General features: G+C 42.6%; 1 protein-coding gene across 1 annotated transcript in view; it reads right to left on the reverse strand.

Annotated features, from left to right (window-relative positions):
* Window positions 1-12,459, reverse strand: part of LOC5572664 (nuclear pore complex protein Nup155) — a 41,268-nt gene that overhangs the window by 2,587 nt on the left and 26,222 nt on the right. Inside the window, exons 7-8 of the mRNA XM_021845146.1 lie at window positions 7,783-8,456; window positions 6,784-7,628 (exon numbers count right to left, since the gene is read on the reverse strand). Coding sequence (XP_021700838.1) covers window positions 6,784-7,628; window positions 7,783-8,456 — 1,519 coding nt within the window. The remainder of the gene's footprint in view (window positions 1-6,783; window positions 7,629-7,782; window positions 8,457-12,459) is intronic.

Genomic DNA, 12,459 nt, shown 5'->3' on the forward strand with positions numbered 1-12,459 from the left:
TGATAGTCAAAAAATTATAAAAAAGTCTACGTTACGGCTCATACAAAACTTTACTTTTTTTCATACAAAAAGTGTTGTGGAGGGGGTAGGGGGTTGAAAATGTTCAATTTCAGCGTTACGTAATGAATGGATGCTGCCTTATACAAAATTAATGTTAATTTGACTGTTTTGCAAGTGCGCGGAATTAGGCATTCTTCTGCGCGGAATATGGAAAAGCGTTAAAAAAATGCGCGGAATTAAGCAATTTCAACGAGTGAACTATTTCAAAAAAATCACAATTGTAACGTGTGAATACAGTCTAGTTTATATTTTTGCCATAATCTAAAACAGATTTGCTAGCGATCCACCCATAAAGCTATTTTGTTGATGTAATACTATTTTTTAATTAAGCATTTGAAATGTTTTATTCGTTAACTGCGCTGAATTACGGCACTTTACGGTAAAAAAGTTTCATTTCAGGTGTTCGGGTCATATTGACCCAGTTTTGACCTATTGATTCCCCAAGTCGTATTTCAATCAAATATAAAAGTTTTGGTAAATTGGTTGGTAAATGCTGGGCACGGCGTACATTTGATATTTCGCGTACCTGAAGGAATAAAATAGACCCCTTTGTATGATCCTTAGCCTCCTGTTCAGCAACTCCTATCTGTACCTCCTCGTGATACTGGCCGAAGTACGAGCAACCTAAGGGAAGATCGGGTAACCAACCCCGGTGGGAACTTTGGTCGTTTGCTGACAGTGAAGGGGGTTTTTTTTTGCAAACCTGGAGCGTCTGTACTCTATGTTAGGAGCGGCTCACAACAGTGTCTGTTCCTCATGTCAGGAGCGGCTGATGATCGTCCGAGTGACAGAGAAGGACTCTAAGCTAAACTGCGTACTATGGTCCTCCGAACATTTAGGGGTAATGGTCCTTCGGAAATCTATGGAATGGGTTACATGCATGCCCTGATTCGCTACTCACCACATAGTAACGCACTTGCGCTAGTCTATGCACGAAAAATCGCTAAAAGGTAACGCGAAAAACATTTGTATGGCGAAATGCATCTAACGAATTATTTCTCAAAATTTGGAACTATTTTCGAAAAAATATTTGGTACCGGTTGTGCATGATGATGATGACTATCACGCCTACCAAATATTTTTTTCGATTAATGCTTTAATTTACGAGTAATTTAAAGTTAGATGCCTTTCCCCATACAAAATGAAACGAGAAAACTTCTGCTGATCAACTGTGGGCAAGAGCAAAGCACTGCCCTTCTACGCCTACTTGTCCCATGTTCTATGTAAACCTTATGGACGGCGGGACAAATATGCGTAGAACGGCAGAGCAGGTAATCCATTTCTGTCAGGCACTGCAAGCCATCCGTAAAAACACATCAGCACATGAACGTCAATGAGAGAATACGGATCAGAGCAATCGGCAAAGACCACAGCGATAGAAATGGACTAGCGATTGAAAACGCGGTACGTGGAACTGCAAATCTCTCGCGTAACAATTCAAAAGGGCCAATCCTCAGATCGTTGACTCTGAGAAAATTCGATTCGAATATTATTCACCACATTTTCAATTCCTATTTCTCAGTATTCAAATCAATCAATGTGATTTTTTGCTAGTTAAGTGACGATTTACTATTGCTACACGCTAATAATCGATTTTATTCTGAAAACTGACAAAAATGTGGAAAAAATTATGAGTTTAAATGCTTGGCCCATTTTTGATTTTCAACAAGGCATGGGCCTTTTTTATTGGCCAAATTTAATTTTATTAGCGTGCTTGGCCCAAGGCTAGGCCTTTTCCAAGAGAGAGTCATTGGCCTGCTAAGGCCAATGACAGTTTGCGAAATTTTCCGATTGTAGGCCCTCTCGATGGAACGAGAACCGATCATTGGCCTTTTCGAGCGGGGGCCAATAAATGATTTGGAAAAAAGCGGTTATTGGCCGTTTTGAAAATCGAGTTTATAACGGTAAGCTTTATGATTATGTTGACAATGTTTGCATAGTTTGTGGGTGTTGGGAGATGCTATCGAATGATATCAAAACCCGATTTGTTTACAATTTGATCATTGGCCCTTTAGAATTGTTACGCGAGATCTCTCAACTTTATCGGAAGTACACGCATACTCTTCAGTACTGATGATGACAAGGACGCATTTTACGCGCAGCCCAAACGTAAGTACGACCGCTGTCCAAACCAGGACGTCAAAATTATTGTCCGATCACGGACACTTGACGGATGGGCAACTCCTTCGTCTGAAGAAAGTGCCAGCGGGAACAGCAGCTGACGATAGCTCGACTCAACTCAACAACTCAATAGCCTTGAAAAAGACTGTTTTTCTTTCGGTGGTCCAAGAGAAACTAGAACTTTCACTTTACTTCTACCGATGTTTATTCACTGATGACTTAATGAAAACTGATCCTCTACAAACTAACTCATTCTCTTATATACTGTTGCCCAATTTACCACCCACCAATCAGCATAAACCTCGTCTCCATTGGTCGACGCGACGAACTAAACATGTTCCTACATGTTCGTTACACGTCTCTCTCCACGTGCAGTCCGCGTGATGCTAGCCGTCTCATCTGCTGGTGTGGTTAGCCGCCGCACGACGCTCATCAGCCGCCAGCCAATACATAATTATTGCCATTAGGGTGGGTAATGCGTGTTACAATAATAGGGTGTACGGCGATAGGGTGATGACTGTTAAAATATTCTCAAACGTTCGCTCTGTGCGCGAACATTCTCCCCGGGCGAAAAGATAAATGGGTTATACAATGACGGAGAACTAGGCTTTCCAGAAACCTTCTGGAAACAATACGAAGGTATCTGAACCAAGCTGTTGGAAGGATAACGCACAACTGAATTATGTATCTCCTTTGAATCTTTGGCGATTCCGAAGGACGATTTCAAACATTGTGGATTGCCGTAAACGGACTTTGAAATGGCAAGATTCTTAAGGAGCTCCGATAGTCGATTATCTACAGGTTCGTTCAGACGAGAAGGCCTTGCTTTAGGCAACTCAGGTTTTTGAACTCTCAACGTATTTACGGAACAGTTTATAACAGAAGCAGATGATGTTTCAGATTGAGAAGCAGACTGACAAATCCTTTTGTCGGAGTGAAGAAGAGTGTGGTGTTGTGCTTGACATTTAGCACAGGTGTAAGGTGAAGAACACGCACTACCTTTATGGCCCACCCTAAGACAGTTAAAACATGCTCTTATGCTTCTTACCTTGGCTAGGCGCTGAGCGACGGTCATTCTCCGGAACATCTCGCACTTGTTGCTCGGATGATTTCCCGATTGACACAGCTTACAAGTTCGATCCAAAATAGTGACTGCGCAGGCATTAAATACGTTGTTCGGATGAGATCCGGGCGTACTGACGGACGACGATGCCTTTGCTGTGGTAAACGGTTTGATCAACGATGCTTCCCAGCGCTCCAGCACAGCAGAACGGTTGCGCAGGAAATCGATGGTGTCCTTGTATTTTGGCAGCTGCTTACGGGGTATAGAAGCTTCCCATTGAAGCCTCGTGTCCTTGTCCAGTGCCGCTGCCAGAAGATTGACCACGAAGCGTTCGGAGAATCCAGTCATCTCTTCGTCGAGTAGACTCAATCCATCAACGTGTTGAGTGACCTTGTCGATGAGCGCTCTCAGGTCCTTGGCGTTCTCCCGATGCATCTTCGGCAGTTCCAGCAGGCCGTTGATGTGGATGTCCACTATCACTCGCTTGTCCTCGTATCGGTCCTCCAAGATTTTCCACGCATGGGCATAATTGTTCTGGCTTAGCGTGCGCGAATCAATTATCCCGGCAGCAGTTCCGACCAGAGCTCTGTCCAAATGATAGAGCTTAATGGCGTCCGAATCGGCTGATGTTCGCATGACATCCAGGAACATGGCCTTAAAGCGTGGCCAGTTCTCTGGCTTCCCGTCGAAGGAAGGAATCGGTGCCTTCAACGGCTGCTGCTGTACAATTATGCGTGGAGGTTCCTGTGCCTGGTGTGTATTCCCTTGTGCATAATTTGGAGTGGCAGTGATTGACTGCACAATTGCCTCAAGCAACGCACACGTTTCAGTGTGTTGCGTTTCGAACAAATCGTACGCTTCGATCTGCTCGTCCATCCGTTCGTCGGAAATGAGACCGATAATTTGCTCATGATACTGGCGATACTCTTCGTAGAATCGATCCAGTTTCTTGGAATACACAGCCAGCATAGCCATATTCGGAGGATCGGATCCAGCTCCAGCCATTCCATCCAACGCCTTACGAATCTTCGTAACCTGCGCCTTCGCCTGTCCACGATGAAACACCAGAGTCGAAATGTCCTGCATTGTGCCTTGCTTTTCACTTTTAGACGGTGTGCGATCCAATGGCATTTCGAATGCACTCGCGCGCGAACTGATACGGGTTGAAAGTATCGGACATACACTGTACCACACGCGCGCGATTTACTTGCGGGTTTAAACTTTTCGGACAACTGGCTCAAATTTTCACACAGATGTTTGGCGATCACGCCGGAATCACTCGCGCGCGACTTACTTGCGGGTTAAATGGACAACGGACAAATACTCCAGCTCGAAGCGAAACGTGTTCGGACACGTTCGAGAAAATATCCACTTGGTTTGGCGATCACGCCGTTCACTTGCTCGCAGTTCGATAGGTACTGTGATGCGCTTCCTCGCACCACGCAACGGAACGTGTTCGGACACGTTCAAGACAATTTTCACTTGGCGATCACGCCGAATACACTCGCGCGCGGTTAACTTGCGGTTTGAAATATCGGACTTACTTGCGAAGTATTTATCGATTCACCAAAAAACACTCTTGGACAACCAAGGAATATTTTTTCCAATGACTCCGTCGGCTATCGTCACAGCAACAATTTTGTCGCAATCGTCAGATTGGCGACAGAGGTAAGCGGACTGTATCGGTGTGGGTGTCTCAATCGTCAGATTGACGACACGCAGATGCGGATCGCTCGGGGATCCGGCTCGAATGGACCAAAAATGTCCGATCACGGACACTTGACGGATGGGCAACTCCTTCGTCTGAAGAAAGTGCCAGCGGGAACAGCAGCTGACGATAGCTCGACTCAACTCAACAACTCAATAGCCTTGAAAAAGACTGTTTTTCTTTCGGTGGTCCAAGAGAAACTAGAACTTTCACTTTACTTCTACCGATGTTTATTCACTGATGACTTAATGAAAACTGATCCTCTACAAACTAACTCATTCTCTTATATACTGTTGCCCAATTTACCACCCACCAATCAGCATAAACCTCGTCTCCATTGGTCGACGCGACGAACTAAACATGTTCCTACATGTTCGTTACACGTCTCTCTCCACGTGCAGTCCGCGTGATGCTAGCCGTCTCATCTGCTGGTGTGGTTAGCCGCCGCACGACGCTCATCAGCCGCCAGCCAATACATAATTATTGCCATTAGGGTGGGTAATGCGTGTTACAATAATAGGGTGTACGGCGATAGGGTGATGACTGTTAAAATATTCTCAAACGTTCGCTCTGTGCGCGAACAATTATCATAGGAGATTTGAACGCTCAGGTTGGCCAGGAGGAGGTATTCAGATCGACGATTGGAAAGTTCAGCGCCCACCGGCTGACTAACAAAAACGGCCTACGCCACATAGATTTCGCCGTCTTCAAGAATATGGCCATTCGTAGCACCTTTTTCCAGCACAGCCTCCCGTATCGGTAGGCACACCTGGAAATCACCTCAACAGACAAAATCGCAAATCGTTTTGATCGATGGATGGCAGTTCTCAGATATAATCGACGTCAGAACTTATCGTAGCGCTAACATTGACTCCGACCACTACCTGTTCTCGGTGAAACTGCACTCAAAACTATCCATCATCAACGATAGACGGTACCGTAGCCTGCCTCGGTACAATCTAGTGAGACTAAAACAACCAAACGTCGCCAATCCGTACGCGCAGGCAGCGTTTCCGCATGAGGGCCCCTTTTAAGGACTGCTGGAGGACAGTCAAAACAGCCATTAATTACGCTGCCGAAAGCATTGCCAGTTACGTGGAACGGAGTTCCAGAAACGATTTGTTCGACGAGGAGTGCCAGCCAAAAAGTGCCGCTGGAATAGGTGAAATGCCAAGAAATTGAGCTGTTGTACCGTTCTCAAGAACGCGAAAGTTCTATCAGAAGCTCAACGCATCCCGCAAGATTTTCATGCCGCGAGTTGAAATGTGCCGGGATAAGGATGGGAGCATCTTGACGGACGGACGCAAGGTGATCGAAAGGTGAAAGCAGCACTACGACGAACACCTAAATGACGCAGAGAACACAGGCCCGAACGGTCATCGCAAAACGAGTCGAGGTTTTATCAAAAATGATTTAATCGTTTTGTTTCAAGTTGGACGTATTTCTGGTTTGCGTCGTATAAGACTGACAACAAGGGATTAAAACAAAGAGAATAAAAATAAAAATGTTCACTGAGCAAAATATATAATAACTACGAGACACTTGAAGATTGCGTACAGTATTGAAAATTACATTATAAGGAGGGTCCTTTTTATCTGAGATACATTTTAAAACTGAATTGCAAAAGAGTCATATTTATAATTATGTTTAACAGTTTGTGCAAATCAGTGCACAGGTAACCAAATTCCTCACAGGACGCCTCTGAACAACTTAATGATTTTATTGAAAAATTACTGTCAAATCGATAGGTCCAATCCGGGTTAATATGACCCGAACAGAATAAACGCAACTTTTTTGAACACCTTAGAGGAATGTTTACTTCATGTCTTACCTTGAATATATATTCAGTAGGGAATCCACGTCCAAATTCATCTCGATCAACGCCTCCGGGACGGGTGAATCGAACAGCTTCAGGCGGAAACATCTGAGTTCCAGTTCCCGGACAATGAACGGCAGGGGGAAACAGTGGCCCGAACTTTCGTATTCCAGGGCTAGGCTCTTAACCTTAGACAGCAAACGACGGCATCGCTCTGTATTGCTGTCTGGTCGTTCCAGTTCCTTGTCCAAGATGTGGGTCCAGACCGATTCGATGAGCAGTGGATCGTTGTGATGGGAGCAGTTGAGAATTGTGAGTTTGCACTCCCAAAGCTCGAACCGTTCGGCAAAGTCCGAGTAGAGCTGTGTCAGGTTGTAGAGCGTTGCGTTGAGCAATTTTAGGGCAGGGCCAACGGAAGGTTTATTCGGTACGATCGACAAGGCGTCGTGCACTTGCTTCTGTATTTGCGCCACTTCGAGTTTATCCTCGAGGTCCTTCAATAGAACACCATTGTGGGCGGAATATCCAACCGTATCGCTGCGCATGCACATGACAGCTCGGGCGAGATATTCGATACGCTGCTGAAGGGTCATAGTTTCGCTGTGAATGTTGGCCAACTTGTCCAGAATTTTGGCAGCTGCAGCGTGTTGGCCATTGCGTTCGTGGTATTTCCACAGCAGATCAGCGAGAGCGAAGTTTTCCGGTGTTCGATTAACAGCTCGTCCCAAGAAAGCACCGAGTGACGGTTCACTGATTTCAAGCAACTCACCCAAGAGATTATGCGACAGAAGCCATTCGTAAACTGAAATGTGCAGCAGTTGGTCCTGGCACTGGAGTGACAAGCTTATGATTGAAATCAGCTGAAAAGGAAAATATGTTTGAATTATAGTTGAAATATAGCCCTCGAAGCCCATGGACAGGCATTTTCATTTCAATTAACTGGTGCTCAGGAAAAATTGAAATTAAAAGATTTGTCCCGGGATTTAGAAAGTGAAAATCGATCACTCATTATACCTGATTATTTGCCAGCTTATCCCGATCTGCACTTTCCAACGATGGATAGATGCTTCCTCCCTTGCTGTTCAGAACATTCGTGTAGACATGTTCGAGCATCAATTTGATTTCCCTGTAGCAATTCATACGGCTCTGGTACGCCATGAATCCTTCCTGATCTTCTACTGGCTCGTTATTGCGATAGAAATGCAGGGCAGCCTCATTGGGGTCACTCTTGGCCGCACAAATCGAGCACAGCTCAATAACCCCCGAGTAGAATCCCGCCGTGGTGAATTGCTGGCAAATTGACGTCAACGGCAAGTTCGGAGCAGCACTTTTGCACAACTGCAGAGCAGTTCTCAGCCGTTCGTTCTTCTCATCCGGATCGTTGCACGTTTTGGACAAGAGCAGGATCTCGGTTGCCTTGTGCGAAACAGCGTCCTCGTGGCGATACAGATTAGGGCAAACCTCTCGGAGTTTAGACGAAATGGAACCGACGCTGGCATTATCGTTGAGGTAAGAGTTGATCAGAGTTACAATCAGCAAACCGCACAGGTCCGACCGTGACAAAATCAGATCCCGGAAGGTGCAGGATTGCAAGATCGCTTGCTGATCCTTGGTCAGTTTCGATACCAACTGATGGCATTGGTGTTCGCAAAGTATCTTCCAAAGGGCCAAAACCTCACAAGAATGCTCTGAAAATATAAGATAAGCGATAACATTAGCAATTGTTGGGAAGTCATACGACAATTAATCTTTTAACGTTCAGGTATTTAAAAAAATCAATTTTAGCGTTACGTAATAAATGGACACTGCCTTACGAACAGACGCGTAAGAAAGGAATAAGAGCCGAACTCATCAAGAAGGGCCCGGAGAGATCGGCCGCTTGTCAGCATCGTGATAATAGACCGGAGGAGTGGAAGTAAGGTTATATATGTTATCTACAAAAAAGGCTAACTGAAATGTAAAAACTATCTTGAAAATATTTTAAACGCCACCTACAAAATGCAATCTCAGATTTTCTCCCGTCATCATCACCCATAGCAATCTAATTCGTGGGAAGTTATCGATAGTTTACGAGCGGCAAATCCTTAAGAAATGACAGATTTTTAGCGTACGGCAGTATTGATCATGTAGACTCTACATTTTAGAGCTATGGAAGATCATGGACGAGAACGTATTTCCCGGAAAGCTCACAAGATTGTTTTTAGCAATAATGGACGTTTGCGCAAAACTGCGTAAAGATCTCAGGAGAAACAGCCCAGTTTGATAATAAATATTCGTTTGTTCCAGTTTGTTCGAATCCTGCCGAGGTCTACGGAAGGGTGATGGACTTTCGTGCCTGCTGTACAATATTGTGCTTAAAGGTGCCATGCGGAGGGCTGAGCTTATTAGACGAGATACGATTTTCACGAGATCCGGTTGTTTGTCTGTCGCGGAAAATTGGAAAAGGTTGTATATTTGTTCACTCTCCTGAAACGCGAAGCAAAAGCCGGACTTGTGTAGAGATTGCGTCAAAAACAAAGAACATGTTGATAGGCGGAACTGAACGCGACAGGGCTCGCCTATGAAGCAGTTGCACGATAGACGGTGTTCAAACGCTGGGTGCTCAGGACGTTCTTCGGCAGCGAGCAGAAGAGCGATGTGTGTCAACTGTACTGAGAAGTTAGTCAACAGTTTTTCAGACTGAAATGTATGCCATTCTTGAATGCGCTGACATTTGTCTTAAAAGGCGCTGCAGGAATGCTAATTTATAATTTTGTTCGTATAGCAAAACAGCCTTGAACGCTTAGAAGTCTAGAACTTACTACTACTTACCAAGCTACAGCAGCTGTTGTCTATCGTAATAAGGTTAATCGACACTATCCGTCATAATTACGGACTCGCTAAAATAAGTATTGCAACACCCAGTTGAATATTCACCTCCCAAAAAGTTTAGCATCACCTCAAAATAAGTAAATTTACATTGCTATATCTCGAGATCCTTATGATATGCGAAGAACCGACCTTCGGCAAATTTGTTCAACAGGTCAAGAACATTCGTAAAGTAAATAGTTTAGTTCGCAATTATGCCACTAGGTGGCGACAGTGAGCATGTAAAATAGGGTCCTAAAGCCCTGTTCCAATTTTAGTGCCAAATGCTTAAGTTTAGGCCAAAAACACATGTTTACTCAATTTTCTAATGTTTTCCGTTGGTTTAAGCTCAAAAAACTTTTTTTTTAGATTTTGTCACATCCTTTGGCTTAAACTCAAATATTGGGTGTATTTTGTTTTCCGTGTTCCTTGCGAAATGTCAGATAGGAACAACCCCAGTGGTCGAACTAAAACCCCTGTGATGTTTTTGTCGATTAAGCGAACGTCAAACATGATCAAAAGTGTCAAGGTTCATTAATGGACCAAATTTTTAAATTAAAGTTTAAACATGATATAGCCATTATTTGAGCGGGAAAAATTGCTGAAGTAGTTACAGTAACATTCTCTTTCGTGTTATTAAATAAAAACAAGATTTCATAAAAAAATTTAGGACCCAATTGAACATTTCAAGCATCTTCTATATTTTGCTGATAGGTGGTGCTAGTGAGCATGTAAAATTGAGCGTGCTAAACTAGTTCTCACTTGTTATCCACAAGAGATAGTAAACTCGAGTCTTCGGGAAAAATTGTCATGGACATCCGGAAAGCAGATCCTTCAATTAAAAAAAAATCCAGTAGGTGCCACTAGTAAGCAAATAAAATTAAAGATATCAAACGAGTTATATCTTCTGATCCAGATAAGATAGAACATTGGAGTCTTGAATATCCAATGATTTAAACCTGAATCACTAGGGAATGCATTGAATCAGATTTGAAACACTGGAATATGAAGTGAATCAGCAGATCTGAAACTATTGAATATGATGTCATACCTGCATCTCTTTATTATGAGGTTAATCTGACATAATTTGTCAAAAATTAAATAGACCAATCCAGTATCTCTTCAAAATGAAGTGAATCAGTCTTAAATTATTTGAACATGAAATGAATCAGACCTGAATCAGAAAATGGAGTGAATTAGTCCTTGAAAATGCAGGCAAAAATGAATAACATAAACTCTAAATGAGTCAGACCTGAATCACGTGAATATGAAGTAATTTAGACGTGAATCAAACCTGATGCACTTGAATACGAAATGAATCCGACACGAATCACTTGATTGTGGCGCGAATCTAGCCTGAATCACTTGACTATGAAATGAATCTGTCCTGAATCACTTAAATATGAATTTAAGTGATTCAGGATTCGAAACATTTGAATATAGCGAATCAGTCTCGATTATGAAGACATTTCAAAGAGAAGAATTTATAAAATGAAGAGATTAAGGCAAAGTAGGCCGTCATTGAATGTTGTACGCGGAGTTGATGATTGTTGCTAAATCATGTCGTAATTACACACATCAGAGATCATGACGTCATTTTAGCCATTAAATCTATTAAATCTAATGCTATTGGAGTGGATAACATTATCTTCCTTATGTAGTTCGGCAAATAAGTTACATCTTCAATCTGATCATTTCCACATCCAAATATCCTCGTGCTTGGAAGACTTCCAAAGTCTTACCAATACGAAAAAATCCATCAAGCGATTCTCTCGAAAACTTAAGGCCCATAAGTATTCTTAGTAGTTTATCCAAAGCTTTCGAAAAAAATCTAAAATTGCAAACCCAAGAACATTTGATCTATTTCGATCTATTGTCAGAATTTCAATCTGGGTTTAGAGCAGGGCACAGTACAGCGACAGCATTGGTTAAACTTCATGACGATATTCTTTCTACAGTAGATAAGGAAGGCATTGTCTTTCTTCTTATGATAGATTTATCAAAGGCATTTGACAGAGTATCTCATTCGAAATTATTAGCTAAATTATCATCAAAATTCATGTTTTCTAGAGCAGCTGTTCCGTTGTTGCAATCATATCTATCGAATAGGTCACAATTTGTTTGCGTAGATGGATGTTACTCAGATACTGTTAATATTTTATCCGGAGTACCACAGGTTTCGATTTTAGGCCCTCTTCTTTTCACTATGTTTATTAATGATTTACCGATTGTACTAAAATACTGTCATATTCATTTGTTCGCGGATGACGTCCAAATTTACATTACATCTACTGCTCTATCGTCGGATGAATTGGCGGCTATGTTAAATGAGGATCTCTCACGAGTTTTGGAATGGTCTACGAGTAATCTCTTACCTGTTAATCCTGCTAAAACCAAAGCCATGTTAATGTCAAGAAACAGAGAAGTCAACCAACGTCCTATTATATTATTTGGAAATTCCATAATTAAATATGTCGACAATGTTACCACTATGGGATTTGTTCTTCGAAGCAATCTTGAATGGGAAGGGCACATAAATGCTCAGTGTTCAAAAATATATAGAGGGCTTCGTGTACTTAGAATCACTTCTAATACCTTACCAATCTCGGTGAAATTAAAACTCTTCAAATCATTGCTGTTGCCGCACTTCGTTTATGGAGATGTTCTTTTATTGAACGCCTCTGCCATAGCTATGGATCGTTTACGCAAAGCTTTGAACTCATGCGTACGATATGTTTTTAATCTTTCCAGATTCTCTAGAGTTTCTCATTTACAATCACATCTCTTGGGTTGTCGTTTTCAAGACTTTCATAAAATTCGTAGTTGTAATATGTTATTTAAACT

Source organism: Aedes aegypti, chromosome 2, assembly GCF_002204515.2.
Source record: "Aedes aegypti strain LVP_AGWG chromosome 2, AaegL5.0 Primary Assembly, whole genome shotgun sequence".
In the NCBI taxonomy this organism is placed as follows: Eukaryota; Metazoa; Arthropoda; class Insecta; order Diptera; family Culicidae; genus Aedes; species Aedes aegypti.